Source organism: Bicyclus anynana, chromosome 12, assembly GCF_947172395.1.
Source record: "Bicyclus anynana chromosome 12, ilBicAnyn1.1, whole genome shotgun sequence".
Classification (NCBI taxonomy): Eukaryota; Metazoa; Arthropoda; class Insecta; order Lepidoptera; family Nymphalidae; genus Bicyclus; species Bicyclus anynana.
The window spans coordinates 7,714,014-7,732,416 of record NC_069094.1 but is presented as its reverse complement, the minus strand read 5'-3'; the positions used below and the strand labels follow the sequence as shown (position 1 = coordinate 7,732,416).

The window sequence follows — 18,403 nt, the reverse complement described above, 5'->3', positions numbered from 1 at the left end:
TGATAGCATAATACTAAAAGCCGAAAGTATATTTTCATACATGACTTTTAAAGCTTTATGAAAAAAGCTCTCAAACAGTTACTCTTTGTAAACGATGCGTAACTATTTGATTTCCAACACTAACAACCAAATAGATGAGAATGAATCGAAAGAGGTTTTAGCGATTTCCGTAATCAATTATAATATAAAGATAAAAGCAAATAAAATTGATAACTATTGTTACATTGAACACATGCAATGGTATTCATATTTAACATAATAATCCATTCTGTTAAATACATTTACGTCTAAAAGCCGATGCTTATTTACAGAGTATTTTTTTACTGCAATCTAGAGCTCATAATATAAATCTTTTACGTTCTACATTTACAGAAACAGTAGATTATAGACACTGACTTGTAAAGCAAAGTATATATTATTATATGTATATATTTTTCAATATATATACTTATGGAATGAATAATTAATATAGTACATAAATAGCCTTCTTATTCTTCTAAACTTGAAATTTTATTAATAGGTAACTGATAGGCTGATATGTTATTTAGGTATGTAAAGTGCAGGAAAAATATGTCTAACTATTGTTTAAGAAATTGCAATGCTTTAGTTTATACTCAAGGTTGGAGGTACGATATGGTCTACATCTTACGTATAAGATTAATACAAACTATAAATCTTGTTAGAGCATAAATTAATATCAATTAGATCCAAGTACATTAATACAATAGACAAGATATGTTGACATGAAATATTTATGAGTATTTGTTTATTACTATTTATAATTTTATATCTATTATACAATACTATAATACTGGATTGGTAGGTTGATGCTAAATTAAGTTGATATTAATATTGTTAAATTAAAATTTTAAATAGGAAACAATCAAATATTTAGTTAAAGTAAGCAGAAACAAAATTGATTTCGAACTTTTACAACATACGTTGATAGAAACTTTATATTTTAGTTTGGATTTTTTATACTTTACATAAAATCCATTGAAAATTTTCACAAACTTTATGATATTTATAACTGTAAATAGTTATAACTATTTTTTCAAGTTTTCAAATTATTTATGAAAATTTGCAACAAAACTGTATAACTTTTAACTTGATACAGGTATAGTCCAAATTTGTAAACAATTTAATCTAGATTATACGTACAAATGCCTAATGAACTATAAAGGTAAACAAAAACAAGTCTGTTCACGCGGAAATGCATAACTCACGCGATATCCATAGCATATTTTTACGACAAACTAATTTAACCATGGCATGGCAATAAAGTGGATAAAAACAATACTTGCTGACAGAATATTGGTAAATGGTAATGGAATGGCCATTCAAAGTAACAGAAAGTGATTGGTACAAAATACAAATTTATTAATTAAAGAGTAGCAATAACAGAGATAATTACAAAATTATTTAGTTGTAGCATATAATAAAAGAAATATCCAGTAAGTGAGGTGGTACAAGTATTACAACACTAATAGGAAACAGATATGTTTACAATCGCTAATTCGAACGTCTTATATTTTTGAACCAGTTAGATATGCATTATAAACATTATTAGTAGGTAGTCGCTTTAATATTGAAGATCATTTTAAAATACATTATAACAAATAAATACTATTTGAAATTAGAATTAAGGTCGGGACGAGTACTTAAACGCTAAGTACTTAACTTACACTAACTCACTGATAGACTTAATATAAACTCAGAACGAAGTCCAATTAACAAAGTTGCGCAAAATAAACGAGTACTCGTCACTCTACACGACGCTAGCAGCACCTGAATTTTCGGCTCTTGCCACTTTTCTTGAAAACTTGGCGTAAATCAGATTCATTACTTTTAAACTCATAATTAATCCTTAAAATGTACATAATTTAATAATTGAAACCACTAAGCAGTAACTAAATAACTTATGTGCCGCTTGTTATGAATATATTTTAGTACAAAGTTGGTGAATCTTACCAACATGACATTTGTTTCGCATGCAAAGCAAATTTTGGCAATGTATTAGTAAATATTCCAATTTGTGTTTGCGAAAGAGCTTCAAAGTCAATGGAAAATTTTTGCTAGCCGTACAAAATCTTCAAAATGCAAGCGTTGTTATGTAGCAATATTGGTAGTTTCTCATTTAATTACCAACTACATCTCTCGGCCGTTGTTACGTCGTACATGATTTAAATATTTTTCAAGGTGAATCCAATTGTGTTTTGCGTATCTGCGAACATCCAAGCTGCCAAACATATGTTGCCATTTAAAGAGCAATTGAAAGTGGCAATGAATCTTGAATTCATATCCCTAAAAGGATCTGCTTCTAGCGACGTCTCGACCGCGTTCGGTCGGTGAAGGAGGCCCTCATTTATTTGCGCACGCCTCGCTATGGGTCGACCTCGTGGCAGACCTCCATGTAGTCAGGGTCGTGCATAATGTCCTTTATCATATCTTTTAGCATTGTGTATCTTGGGAACATTGGATACATCTTGGAGCTGACGTACTCGGACTGGAAAAAGAGAATTGTAATATCAGTTAAAAATATGGAGATATATTGGACATTGAGGATATGTTTAATCAGGAAGCTTACTACAACCTTTTGCAAAACCATCTGTCCATCTTTTTAAAGGGCTTATGTAGTGTTTCCTCAGTAAACGAAATGAGTGAATAAAATGGTCGATGACGTCCAAAAATACTCAGGAAACATTCTAGCGTTAAGCTTAATAGCCCTCAGGGTATGACTTGTCAAACCCTTATGGAATCGCTACAGATTTATGAGCTCGTGGGAAGGACTTAGATACGACAACAAAACTGCGTAGATACCATCTAATTTGAGGAATAATTGGTGTCTAATAGAGTGTGGGTCTGGATCCGAATAGATGGTATGTGTTGTGAGCAAAACTCCTTCTCATCGATATTATAAATTACACAAATATAGGTACTATTTGGCGTACAAACATATTATTACGCTATTATAGCTGTTTGTATTAGCTTGATATAATATTTACTTTCAAAATCTTACTTGCAAATTAAATTAACTGAACTGAACAATGTTAATGATATTTATTGATATATTTATAGTCTTAAAATTAACCGAACAAGGTTTTAGTGAACGTTAAAATCACACAGTTAAACATACATATCAATATTTATATGTTTAAAGCCATTAAACATACTAAATTGACCTTGCGTGCCATGATAAAATTTACATTTACAGCTTTGTTTAAACTGTGTCTCCATGTTATGTAGTCACGTAAAATTACGTCAATCTATATGTATGCACTACCTAGTCAATAATGAAGTCACGATATATAACTTAAATATTATCCGATAAATCAAACTAAAGATAAGTTTGACTGTTATTAATTCAAGTCAAGTTTATATGAAGCTAAGATCTTGACTGCGATGTGTAAAGCTGGATTTATATTTGTCTGACGTGTTGTGTTGTGACGCATCAGAACAGAATCGGTTTCATACATTTTGTATGAGACGCCATCACGACATGTCACAACACATAAGTGTAAACGTACCATACAAAATGTATGATACCGATTCTCTTCTGACGTGTCACGACACGACACGTCAGACAAATATAAATCCGGCTTAACTGTTTGATTCTGCTTATGAGTAAGTTATAAGTAGAAATATTTTATAAAACGGTAATACTTCACAGAATCATTTCACCGCGGCAGTTGCATCGACTGGTGACAGAAGGGCTGGCTCACTTTTTGCGCAAAGGATCAGCCTGGCTGTCCAGCGCGGAAATGCAGCCTGTATATTTGCCACCATTCCACGTAGGCATGACTTGTATATAGTTATTAGGATAAGTTAGCTTAAGTTCCTTATTGCATTCTTTGTGTATTGTTTAAGTATATTAATTATTAAGTGCTGTATTACAGTAAAATAAAAAAAAAATATTGAAAACTTAAACGAATATAAATATTTATTTATATTTAAAATAGTTTAACACATTGTAGCAGTTACAAGAGTTTCAGTATTTCCCGTAAAATATATTTCTGTAATAAAAAAAATACATGACCGAATTGTTCTTTGTTATCTATGCATAACATAGATAATAACGAATAAAAAAGGATAACTTAGCTAATATATTACCTTTAGTTCTCTGATAAGATTCCTGAGTCCTGTGTATTTCTTCAATAAACGATATAAGTCATTCGTCATTTGCGTATTTTCAGTTTCAATTTGCGATGTTGTCATGTCTGAAATGTTTGAAAGTTTCATTGAATGAAAACTCACTTTACTTCGTATTTTATTATTTATTTATTTTTGCAAATTTGTCCGCATTGGGCCAGCGTGGTGGACTACTGGCCTAACCCCTCTCATTCTGAGAGGAGACTCGAGCTCAGCAGTGAGCCGAATATGGGTTGATAATGATAATGATTATTTAAGTTATAACTAATTAGGTGTTTCTTAGTAAAGACATATAGTAAATTATAACATCATCATCATCATTATATCCTTGACCTTCTTCCACTTAAGTGTGATAGGAACAATATGTATTAATCGTCAGTTTATCATTTACTCCTTTTACAATATCCTCTTTCACGAACTCTAATTATTTGGCCTTACTCTCCTCTTGTGTCCACTTGAGTTTCAACATGTTTCAACCTACATATTGATTCAACAAATGTGACACAAAGTCGAAGTATGCTCGACTAGCCTCGAACCCATACTCATATGTTTTAAAATAAACCAATATGAGTAACACTCAGCTTAGTTTAAAATTTACCTACATGATAACAATGCGTATTATTTATCGTAGGTGCTCCCTAAATTGAATCGCATAATCGATCTAACAACCTAACAAGCCATAACAACACACGCACGGCACGAAATTGGAGCATGACGGGAATATGACATCACTCCTATGAATTGGAAATTTACCGATGAGATAAAACAGATACAAAAGAACTACAGTATGGTTTCGATTGTAACTAAAACGAGATGTGTGTTTCAGGACTCCTATGTTACGTAATGCAATTATGAGTTTGAAAATTTGCCAACAATTTCTGAAATTAAACAGGAGTTATGGAGAAAGTTAGTGGTGTGATAAATATATCAATAGTCTGAAATATATCTAATATAATCAAAAATATATCAAAATTTCGTGTCACGGTGTTTGTATTTTTTTTTGTATATTTGGTAGTTATGAGAATAGGTTAATTTTTATTTAAGCCATATATGCAAGCAATGTCTATAGTGAAATAACTTTTGCCTGGTCAGCTAGTATCTCTATACGTAGATCACTACATCAAAGAAATCCCAACATCCCGTAACTAGGTAAATCAGGTTAGTAAACTCCAACGTAGAGCAAAGGGAAGTTATACGAGGAACGGAAATTAGAAGTAGAAATCGCTTTCCTTTTAAGAATGAGGATACATAAGTTTTTATTGAAACATCTGATAAACTACCAACATGTTTAGAAGTAAAACGAGAAATATATGTAAATATAAAATGAAATCTAATGCTATTAGCTGATAATAAATTATTCTAAACTATAGAAACAAACGTATACTGTTAAGAAGAAATTTTAATACATTTATTTAATTAGAAAGACATTAACTACAATTTACTTTATACTTCTAAAAGACACAATGCTATTGTTGTTGGTTTTAGCAATTTTAAATCCATGGGGGCGATATACTTATAGTAATAAGTATATCGCCCCCATGGATTTAATATCTAATAATAATGAATTACAAATTTAAGGCAAATGATTAATACCGAAGTATAGAAAAATATAACATTACCATTAAGCCGTTCTATTCGCTCTCTTTTCTCCGCAGCTTCTTCTGCAAGCTTGGCAGATGTCTTGACGCCTTCTCCAGATTTCTGTGTCTTCTCCATAATAGCACAAGCTCTGAGCACGAATGCTGGCACGGTTTCTGCTTTTTCTTGCTTTGGTATTTCGACCAAAGACCAGTACTGGGTTTCTAGGCGGATGACATCCTGAAATACATGAATTAAAAAAATAAAGCATTTTTTTCTATTATTATATCGATTTTTTGGGTCTTATTCTTTTGGCATATTAGAAGTTATAAGTTAATATGCATGTTCTGCATTTACAAAGTCAATGTTTTCATGAATTCTGTCTGTGTGTGCCTAATTCGACAACGAACAGTTATTAAATATTCTAAATATGGGTACTTATTCAACTTTAAGTCTTAAACGTGATTTTAGATGTAGGTATTGTTAGACTTCTCCGTAAAAATAACAATTTCGATGAGTGTGGTAATCATTCATACACATACCTAGTGAAGGTAAATCACACTAATATTATAAAGGCGAAAGTTTGTGTGTAAGTGTGTAGGTATGTTTATTCATCTTTTACGCTGTAGCTACAGAAGCGATATGGCTGAAATTTGGAATGGAAATAGATTTTACTCTGGACTAACACATAGCCTAATTTTTATCCCGGAAAAATCCAAGGTTCCTGCGGGATTTGTGAAAAACAGTATTCCACGCGGACGAAGTCGCGGGCGTCCACTAGTGTTTCATAACTGGAAGTTTATTTCTCCTGAGCCTGATTCCGAAGGTGGACGTTTTGTCATAATTTAGCCTGTCATAATAAAATGGAAAAGACTACAAAGTTGTTCCAAAAAATTGGTTTCCCTAACGAGAAAAGTGTGTTGGTTGAAAACCCAAATTGCAGAAAACGCGGTGTTATTTGCAGCGAGCTCGTTATTTGTTGTTAAGCTGTGTTGGGACGCAGGACGCGTTCGTAAGTTGTAATTAGAGCTCTAATCTGCGCTCTGACCACGTTATTTGGTGTGATGGCAAAGAGTTTACTTAAATAATATTCTTTGCACGGCTTCCTCCACGCAAAATTCGTTACTGTATTAATATTTCATGGAATATTACAAGAAAATACTTTTTGTATTAAATATTAAAATAAATATAATATGAAATGCACGGATTTAGCGTTTTTAAATGTTTTTAGTGATAAAATGTAGGTATCTGTTGGTTAATAACAGATTCAATAAAAAGTCTAAAGTCAAAAGTCAAAATTCATTTATTTCAATTAGGCTTAGTTTACAAGCACTTTTGAAAACCCACACTTTTGAAAATAGTGTATAGAACCACCCACACTTTTGAAAATAGTGTATAGAACTATGCCTAGTACTTAATTACAACAATTATTATTATTAAAGTGTAAGCAAGCTAAAATTCGAAATTGAAAACATTCCAATAGTCATGAAATTAGTTAAAATAACGACAGTTAGAATATTTTATGAAGACTTTTAGGTCTTGAATCCATTATAAAAAAAACGCCGATAACTTTCTAGTTATCTTATATACCTATAACGTTTTGAAACGTTTCAAACATTAAACTGCATCATATCGGTCTGAAACATACTCCTAATAGGAGTAAGTAGGTTACCTAATAAATAATTTTTAATTTTTAGTTTTCCATTACACAAACTCTAACATCAGATAATATAATTTTTACATTTTCCAAACTATGTAGTTTCATTTTTACTAATATTATAAAGTGGTAAAGTTTGTAGACCAACACTACGTTTACTAGTGCGGGGTAGTAAACGCAGTGTTGGTCGACCCCCCACCAGGTGCACTGACGAAAACAAGCGAGTAGCAGAGATTCGCTGGATGCAGGTGGTTGGTTGAGTACCGTGATGTGTAGAAGTCCCTACAAATAGCCTATGTCCTGCAGTGGACGTCCATCGGCTAATATGATGATGATGATGAATGTTTGTAGGGTTATAGGGGAACCGATATTCTGAATCAATTTTAAAAATTCTCTTACCTATAGGTATTAAGCCACGTTATTTGCGTGTCATAGAATATGTTTAAATTAATAAAAACTAGCAGACGCCCGCGACTTCGTCCGCGTGAAACTCGATGAAAAGTTTCAACTACCCCTACCCAACTCTACCTCTACCCTACCCCTACCCTATCCCTACCCTACCCCTACCTTTTCCTGAATTTTCTTTGCTATAAACCTCACGGAGCCCGAGACCTTTTCAACGAATGCAAAACCGTGGAAATCGGTTCGTGCGTTCTGGAGTTAAAGCGTCAGGAAGGAAAACCCGACTTATTTTTATATTAATAAAAATAGGAGTTAAATAGGTTAAATAATAAAACAGTGTTTAATTTTTAGTTTTCCATTTAGTATTCCAAACTGTAATATCAGATATTACAGTTTTACATTTTCCAAACTAGTTTCGTATATAATATGGAGAAAGTCAATTATGGGCGAGGTTTCAAGTAGTTAACTTTGTTCTGGAACGCTTCCAGTTTAACTGATAAAGGCAACCTTGCTTTTGTAACCACAACATTTAGCTCGGGAAACTTTCAATGTTGAATAATAATGAGAGTTTGCTCGTTTTGCTTGTGGTCGTGGATCGCGGGATGGACTGTTTAGTCAGTAAACAACTAAGCACACGTTCACATGACTTTTTATTTAAGTAATAAAATAAATTCTCTCATTTATTTATTTGCCTTTTTTTAAAATTTTTAACAATGTTAATATAAAAATATAATACAAAACACTATTAAAAATCTATAAAAAAAAACCCTCGTGCTGTGCGGGACATTTGAGTGTCCAACCGGTGGTCAGGGCTCCAGAGTTAGGAACCTCCTCACAATACGCGCCGTGACTACGCCGAGTATTCGACTCTTGATCCAACAGTTAAGTGAAAGCTTCTCAAGATGTGGGTCGAAGCTTTTCGCTATAAGACCATTGACTGAAACAACCATCGGAACAATAACAGTTGACTAATTTAAATTAGTTATTATTAATTGAAATTTGTAATTACAGACTTCCAAGTCACTCATCTAGAGTGTGGTTATCGTAAGTACGAAAATATATATTAGCTGGTAGTTCTTCATTGGTTCTATAGATCCATTACCCCATCTCCTATAGATGATGTAAGATGGGAGACCTGGCTCTGTAGTAATGGACTGTTATAGACGAGTTCTATAGACACGAGTCATTAACAACCCATATTCGGCTCACAGTTGAGCACGAGTCTCCTCTCAGAATGAGAGGGGTTAGACTAATAGTCCATCACGCTGGCCCAATGCGGAGTGGCAGACTTCACTTCTGCAGGTTTCTTCAGGATACTTTTCTTTCAACGTTTTCCTTCAACTATTTCGCGTTGTAATATTTTAAACGTTGGCCTGTATTATTTAACTGAGTTTGTAACGGAACGTTAGTGGGTATGACAATGGTGCAATGGATGGGGATCACACTCAAGACGTACCACCAAGTGATTTAGCGTTCCGGTACGATGTCGTGTAGAAACCGAAAGGCGTGTGGATTTTCATCCTCCTCCTAACAAGTTAGCCCGCTTCCATCTTAGATTGTATCATCACTTACCATCAGGTGAGATTGTAATCAAGGGCTAACTTGTAAAGAATAAAAAAAACTCATAATCTCTCGGTCTGAGTTTAGCACCTTTACCTTAAGTCTTCTTTGTAAATTAGTTTGTAAACATTACAAGCTAATTTTTATAAATGTAAGAATAGAATGACTCTAAAAAATGTTTTAACAAAGTTGAAAAAGTACAATTACGTCTTGTCATTTGAAATCCTGTTTGACGTCAGAAGCTGAGTAGATCATTTCTCGCGTCCAATCGTCATAAAACCAGTCGTTTTCTTTCTGAATAGACTACTATGTTGGACGTCAGGAAAAATCCGTTTGAACTTCAGTGTAAATAAATCCTACTCTACAAAAAGGAAAGGAAAATAAAGATGATAATAATTGAACACATTTTAGGCACGTAATATCATTTAAAAATAATTCCTTCCGTCTTACACAAGGTTGGAATTAATCTTTACATAGCAGTGGGATGACAAAATAAACTGTAAATATCATGACTGCCTCTATCCTCGCATTACGAGATCCTGGTTCGAATACTAGGCCGGGCTTAGACACTGAGCCTTTTATTCTTTTAAGAAATTTTCTGTACAAAAAGGAAAGGAAAATAAAGATGATAATAATTGAACACATTTTAGGCACGTAATATTATTTAAATTTAATAATTCCTTCCGTCTTACACAAGGTAGGAATTAATCTTTACCCAGCAGTGTGTTGATAAAATAAAGTGTAAATACCATGACTGCCTCTGTCAAGTGGCTTCGCATTACGAGATCCTGGTTCGAATATTAGGCCGGGCTTAGACACTGAGCCTTTTATTATTTTAAGAAATTTTCTCTGCTCTCTCTCAGCTCTGAGTAAGCAACCAATCATCGATATAAATCGTTAGATGGGCCATATTAAAGAACGCACAACTTTATGTCATTATCCACGCACATCTTATCTTAGTACGTAACAAGCGCTTGCTGTGAGTGGACGTGGACTTAAAAAAATATTTACTGTTTTTCTTTTTTTAATCCCTTAATTATGCCTTCGTATTCATTTTGGAAGTGTAAAAACACAAGCCACAATAGAAATTAATAAAGAGAAATGTGTTACGAGTGATGACGTACTCAATGTGCGATCTAACGATCTACGATCAATGCAACCAATGATAATGAGAGCATTGGAGCATTCAGGCTAATTCATTCATTTAATTCTTAACCATTGTAATATTTGTACATCCGTGCGTAGACCAAATAAAGAAAAAAAAAATATCACTTTCATCAAAGGAAACATAGTTTCAGATAGTTACAAAAGTAAATAAAAAGTACAAGAAAGGAACAACTATCACGACCCGCTTCTCCAAGTGTGGCAGTTCGCACTGGAACCTTTCCAGTTTTTACCGATAAAGACAATCTTGCTACTGTAATCATAACATTTAACTCCGGAAACTTTTACAAGCGGAATAAAACGACTTTTATATTGCGAATTGTGGCAAAAAATCCTTTAAATATTTACGCTACTCGGCTTCCGGGTGGAACAGTGCCAATAATGCTCGATGTACGAGTACGATCTGTACTGAACTTAAGGTTAGCTGTTTTTGTAAATAAAAAAAATTAGATAAGACATTCAACCGACTTAAAATTCTTTCGCCCTGTCTTACTCTCTCTCAATCGGTCTCGATCGGTCTCTCTCTTTTTCGACACTTCCGTTGCATACCGGCGTGACGTTACATCTGTAAAAATTTTACCCTCATGCGCCTAAAGAAGTTTCACTTCAAAAATAACCTTCATAACATTGTAGTATATTATATTAAAATACTAGTAGACGCCACGCGGTTTCACCCGTGTGGTTCCCGTTCCCGTAGGAATACGGGGATAAATGGGCTATCTAACACTGAAAGAATTTTTCAAATCCGACCAGTAGTTCCTGAGATTAGCGCGTTCAAACAAACAAACAAACTCTTCAACTTTATAATATTAGCTTATAATATTATTAGATAATTAAAAAATTACAAAACGCACTAGTCGCCTCATTTCCCTCGATTTCTCCAGGATCCCATCATCAGTTACTGATATGATGACAGTGGAACCACCCCAAGAATTGAACCACCCCTTTAAAACAAAATAGAATTATCCAAATCGTCTCAGGCGTCTTCGAGTAAGTAATCGCGTTACATACGAGTACATGAAAAAAAACATGCAGAAAGTTTAGTATTTTGTAATTTCATTTCTAAATTAATAAAATTAATATTATAAGGAGATTCTAGCTCAGCAGTGAGCAGAATGTGGGTCGATAATGATGTATGAAGATTTTATTAAAAATTCAGCTGACTGAAACTCAAACTGAGATATCGTGAGTAGAAGTCAAGTTGCACCTTTTAAGTACATAACATATATTTTGGTCAATTAAAAAAATAATTGGACTCATTCGAGTAATAATTAACCGAACATTTTAAAGGGAAATCAATGATTTAGTAACGAGTCTGCCTAACCGCATTATTATTTCGTAACTTTTCCTCCACTTGTTTATGAAAATGTGTTAAAAATTTCCTCTGTGCAGTTTGCGATATGGCCCTTTCTAGGGTTCCGTAACCAAAGGAACCCTATTACTAAAGTTTCGCTGTCCGTTATAGATAGACAGATAGACTGACTTACTTTCGCATTTATAATATTAGTAAGTATGGATTACTTATACATGTGGTAGTAATTATTTAGCTGTGGTAGATTTACAGTGCGGTAATATCTCAAGATTCATCATCATCTGTTATTGATAACTGTATTCAGATATAGAAAACAAGACTGCCTTTATAAACCCCAACCGCTGGACTTCCGTTATTATAAGTTTATAACTACCGATACCAAGTTTGTATGCGCTTTTGTAAATATTATACTTTCAGCAGACTCAGAAGTGGTTTACAAAATAAGAAAACTAATGTTGAACCAAGGTTATTACAACATTTGTCAGGACAACTTAATTAAATCAAATCCAGCTGTAACCAAAACGAACCCTAGAATGGAAGAGAATGACCTTGAGTGGAGTCACGAACTTGTGATCTTGTATGTAGGGTTAAGGGATCCCTTGACAGTAAACTAACACTCCCCTTTTCCACTCAAGTCACTCTCTCCGCCTATCTCAAGTAATCCATAAAGAATTACACAAAAAGAAATGTGGACGGTTCGGACGCCACGTGCATACTGAAGCCGACCGTACGACGAGTGCCTTATATCGCAAGTCGTTCCCGCCAACCGATCGCTACCCCTATCTAATTCCCAACTCTTTACGGAAAGAAGTCGCGCCACCTAGAGTCTCAGACTACTATTTCTTATAATACCTCCTCTGGTGAACTAAGGAAAAACTGAATTTCACGCGTATGAAGTTGCGAGTGTACACTAGTAAAAATATAATATACAGTGGACCCTCGTTAATCCGGCGCCCTATTATAATTTTTGATTTGTAGATTATTAGGCCTTTCTACCTTTTCTTCAATTTCTGGTAGTAACACAGAGCAATTGCTCGTAGTTTCATGAGTCAGATAGTAATAAAATATACTTTATAGGAGATAATTTCTTTCATATTTTGATGCATCAAACAATTCAGTTTGCAATTTTTTTTAATTGAATTGAATACTCCCACAAAGTGACCTTATTGTTAAATTATTTTAAAGACAAAAGGTTATTATTTCTTATAAGTATTCCCTACTTTTTTGGGCCGCTGCTTACAACTGCCCGCTCTAGGCCCGGGCCTATTTGGTCTAAGGGTAAATCCGCCACTGTTCTGAACTCTTAAAATCAACAGTACCAGTGGCGAAGAATGGAGTTTAGATAAAGGTAAGCCATCCCAAAGAAGATGAAATTCATACAGTGTGATTCAAACTCCGGTTTCTCATATATCTGGATACAGTACAACAATGAATATGCATAGATTTTTAAACGTAACCCGGCGGGTATCGGCTTGCATGAACTCTTCGCCGCTGGTACCTACTGAGCTTTGTCAATAATCTAATAATAAAATATCTGTATGGCATTTCACACTTTAGTGCCCGTTGTCCTTTTAATGCGATTTTCACTGCAGCTATATAAAGCTTTATAATATTATAGCATTGACAGCAATGTGCTTATTAATTAAATAACAGATTTGAAACAAATAATTGTAACAAACTGCCTATTAATTAAATAAGAGATTTGATTTTGAAACAAATTAATGTAACTACCATTTGTCTACTACCATTGGTACCTATTCCAATAATTAAACGTTCGGTGATTGTAGTGAATACATGCTATAATTATACATTACGAGTTCGTACCTACTATAGCGTAGATCGCTATTTAAACGCCATTAATTAAGGGAAATCCAATACAGATACGCGAAAATCGTGACCGAACATAAAATTACCCGCGGGTATCCCATTTTGTTCGATTAAAAGCGAGCTTTTAAAAAAAGGTTTTAAACCATTGCTATTTTTTTAAACAAACAAAATATGGTACTCATTTATTTTAATATGGATGCGGCAAGGTTTATTAAGACTAATATTATAAAGAGGTAAAGTTTGTGGTGTTGGAGGGGTAAACTCTGTTAATTTGATTTTTTTTTATTATTAGAAAGCCACGATGTTTGTGAGTACAATAGGTTATACTTTATCTCTGCATTCTCACTGGAACGGGATAGGGAACGCTTTTTTAACGCTCGTTAAAAAACGTTCAAATACAAAAAATGCATTCCTAAGTACATGTTCACACGTCAGCGTTTTAAAAACGCGACGCTTTTTTTCGAGCTGTGCTGCATTTTCAATTTTGGGCGTTGGAAATAGTTAAGTAAATAAATAATTATTTAAATTCATAATCGTTAAAAAAACGCTTCTGCGAATGGTAGCTAAGAGTCGATGCGGCGCCAGACTTCTCACCTAACATTTAACCTGCTTCGTTATTCGTATGTATGAGTTAATGAATCTTCAAAGGTATGAAAATTCACATCCATTTATAAAATAGCATGCAATAATAACTTGGTATTTTCCAGATATTACAGTAGGTAGAGTTGTTAACATAATTACTGTATTATTTGTTATTGTGTTAACAACTATATCATAAATCATCAATCATCATCCTATAATACAGGTTTCGAAAAGTGAAAATTGAAAGCAAATGTATGTAAAGTAAATATTCAAACCTGGTTTCAAGACTTTCAGTTTTGCGTTCAAATTGGTAATTAAAACAACGTATAATTCGCAATGCGTCCTTATATTATTAACAGAGTATTTTTCTTTGTAATTTGATTGCAAATCACTTTAATACAGATGAATGCTAAGCCCACCAAACCGCATTTTAGCAGCGTGGCGGGCTTAACCATCAATGCCTTTCTCCTAAAAGGAGCGAGACCTAGCCCAGTGGAAATTATAAAGAGGAAAACCGGAGTTAACCGGAGTATTTAAATAGCCGACGCCCGCGACTTCGTCCGCGTGAAACTCGATGTAAACTTTCAACTACCCCTATCCTACCCCTACCCTACCCCTAGCCTACCCCTACCCTACTCCTACCTACCCCTACCCTACTTTTCTAGTTTATTTTTTACACCTTGTGTCCGAAAAACCCAAATATCTTACGGAACCCTATTTTTTACGAAAATAAAATTAAGCCTATGTTACTTGTGGATAATGTAGCTTTCGAATGGTGAAAAGTTTTTTAAAATCGGTCTAGTAGTTTTTGAGCTTATTCATTACAATCAAACAAACAAACAAACTTAAAAACAAAGTTTTCCTCTTTATAATATTAGTATAGATGAAAAACGCTTCCCCGGTTTCAATTTTAAGCCCTTTAGGTATACATGTCTGTTGCACATAGCGAATTGTGTTTCAGTTACACAGCTATTTCCAAAAGCGGTTATAAATTGTTAAATAACTTATAACAATTTGTTTGTGCTTGTCACGAATACAAATTCATATTGTTTCACCGTATCATATCGTGCGAGGTACTATTATTACTTGTATATGTATTCTGTGATATTAACTACAAATATGTAACAAAATACAGAGTCAATTCAGGTTTACCTCTGGTTTAATTTGAAAATTGGTATACGCTACGTGCCAGTTATTTTAGCTGTTGTAATATTTCGTACATTGTGTTAGGCTTCTATATCACGTTTTACCGAGCTTACTCGTATACCTAGGCTAGCGAATTTTATAACAAAGAATAAAGTTTCTGTATTTATGAAGTTGTTTTTTATATTAGAAAAGTGAACGCCCAAAATCTCGAACCTCTATGAAACAAAAGCAAAATATATAGTTTATTTGTAAAGTGCCTATTTGCAAGTTAAAGTTTAAATTTGCAGATTTTATGTCAGTTTCGTCAGTCAGATCCGCGAATAACGAAATATTTAGCTTCGAATATAGGAATTGGGACGCATTTTTTTAATCCGCAAATAGTGAAAACGTGTATAAAGGAAGCGTGAATAAGGAGCTTTTACTGTACTTTAGGTCACTTTGTTCACGTGATCTTCAATGTAATATTTAACATTAACACTACACTATCACTAGTCCGTAAAAACTATCTCAAATGGTTTGGTCCGTTTAAGTCGTCTCACTGTATTCGAAACGTCGAGTAGCTGGATTGCCTCGACGTTTACGTGACAAAACAAATTAAATTATATTAAAGTAATTTTCTGTCTGAATTAAAGATCATGTCCTTTTACCCCTAACAGTGTGTAACATTTCAGGTGGTGTGAAAATAGCAGACGCTGCGCGGTTTTACTCGCATGGTTTCCGTTCCCGTAGGAATACGGGGATTAAATATCAGGGGTCGGTTAGTGTAGCTTTCCAACAGTGAAAGAATTTTTTAAATCGGCCTAGTAGTTTCAGAGCCTATTCAATGCAAACAACAACAACAAGCAATTAAATTATTCCTCTTTATAATATTAGTTTTTTTTTTAAAGAGGAATAATGAATACCTATAAGAAGAGGAATAATTATATAAATAAAAGAGGAATAATACAAATAAACAAACTAATTTACAATCGCAATTACAGTTAGTAATAATAGATTACATGTTAGCTGTGACATTTTTGCATGTAAATACGAGTATGTATAGTAATATCACAAGAACGAAATTCTCAAAGCAATTAAAGGCAGGAAGCCTTATTAAAGCGATATAACGACCATGCTCTTGAATAACCTTTCAGTTAACCTGATATAGCTACGAGTAGATTTAAACATTTCATTTCTCGGTTTGGTTCAAATTTTTATTTATGTTGTGCTAATATTAAATAACTATAGATTACCGTTATGTGGAATGTTGAGTCAACCGTCCTCTAGAATATCTATTTAAGAGTATTTGTATATAGTATGCAATTTTTATTTGCAGCATCTTAGAGCGAAAAGATTAGATCAACACCTTAATAAGCTTTCGCTTGGCTGGCTAATCAAGAATCGGTACAGAAAATAAGGCTTTCAAGAGATAGGTACCTCATTCTGGAGCCTTATTTGACCATTAAATTTATTACCTCACTTTAAAGCTTTATTTTAGCATAATATAATTTATAATAAAGAAATAGGTAAATAACTTAGAGAATAAAAATTAACTAGACATCCTACTTATAAAAAAGATTTACTACTATAATTCAAACGTACGAGTAACGACGAAATTTAAACAAAATACAGGCTGTCTTTTAAATTTTCAATCTCGTTAAAAGCAGGAATATAATACCTTCAAAGAGCCGGTGCAGTAAATTGTCTAGCCTTTGTTCCACAACGCTTCCTCTGTATTTTGCACTTTTATTTGTGGTTTCCGGAAACATGCACTACAAGCGTGCCAAGTCCTACAATTCCGCAGTCATTAACTTGACAACATTTGAGAAGATCACACTTACATCGACATATAATTATGCTTGATATATTATACTATTTAAGCGTATAACTTCACTGATTGAGTTGTATTATGCGTATAATTTCACTGACAGATTTTTGTCTGGCGTAGGATCGAATCCGGTCCGGGACATGCACCTCCAACTTTCAGTTAAGTGCATTTTAAGAAATAAAATATCTCGTGTCTCAAATGGTGAAAGAAAACATCGTGAGGAAACCTGCATACCAGAAAAAATTTCTCAATTCTCTGCGTGTGTGAAGTCTGCCAATCCGCATTGGGCCAATGTGGTGGACTAAGACTAAGGACTAACCCCTCTCATTCTGAGAGGAGACTCGTGCTTAGTAGTCAACCGAATATGGGTTGTTAATGATGATGTTTACTTTGTATTTTTTAATAAGTTACTTCTTAATGCGTGTAGTTCTACTACGTACTCGTACTTATACGTACGCACTTAGAGTTCATGGTAAAATGGTGATAAACAAAAAAATCCTGGCTGAAACTTGGGCTCTTCTTGGACCAAGGTGCGTTTGGAACCCTCGTAACTTTAATTTTAGGTTTTCGACTTTGTCTCATATAACGTGACGTTTCGAAAGTGCTTGTATACTGAGTGTAACTGAAATAAAAATATTTAAACTTTTGGCTTGATTAGTTGCATATTGTAAAGTCGTTTCTTCTAGGTCAGGCAGGTCAGGTCTAGTAAAAAATCAATTTTTTACAAGAAGTTCACGGTAAGAATTTATTATAACTTTTTGCGGACTCATGATATTAAGTATTTTTGTTTACCGAGCTTTATCGAAATTGATAGTAAACATTAATCATTTAGTATAATCAATCTGAACCTTATGTGCATTTTATGATGTCATTTTATTAAGTTGCATGCATTATCTCTATATTAATACACTAGTAATCATGCACTTATATCTAATATCATTTTAAAGATCTCAGTACAGTATCCTATTGGCAAGATTAAAGATTTTATCGAATGTTTTTATGTTCGCAATTAATATTTAACTTCAGTTCCGGGCAAATAGGTCACGGACTACAGGTAAACATTGTTGATATCCAGGATATTCATACGCACGTATATGTTGTACGTGAGAAATTGTTAGCGAATATGCAAAGTTACGCATATAAATTATTCGCAATTCCTCCAGAATATTCACGCATTTTCATATGAGTTTCATTAACCGTATGCATTGTGCACTTTTGT

At 33.7% G+C, this 18,403-nt stretch overlaps 1 protein-coding gene across 1 annotated transcript in view; it reads right to left on the bottom strand.

Annotated features, from left to right (window-relative positions):
• Positions 1 to 1,092: 1,092 nt before the first annotated feature.
• LOC112042848 (uncharacterized) overlaps positions 1,093 to 18,403 on the bottom strand; it is a 232,794-nt gene continuing 215,483 nt past the window's right edge. The window contains exons 5-7 of the mRNA XM_024078022.2: positions 5,769 to 5,967; positions 4,111 to 4,217; positions 1,093 to 2,506 (exon numbers count right to left, since the gene is read on the bottom strand). Of these exons, the coding sequence (XP_023933790.1) occupies positions 2,384 to 2,506; positions 4,111 to 4,217; positions 5,769 to 5,967 (429 nt within the window). The 3' untranslated portion in view covers positions 1,093 to 2,383. The remainder of the gene's footprint in view (positions 2,507 to 4,110; positions 4,218 to 5,768; positions 5,968 to 18,403) is intronic.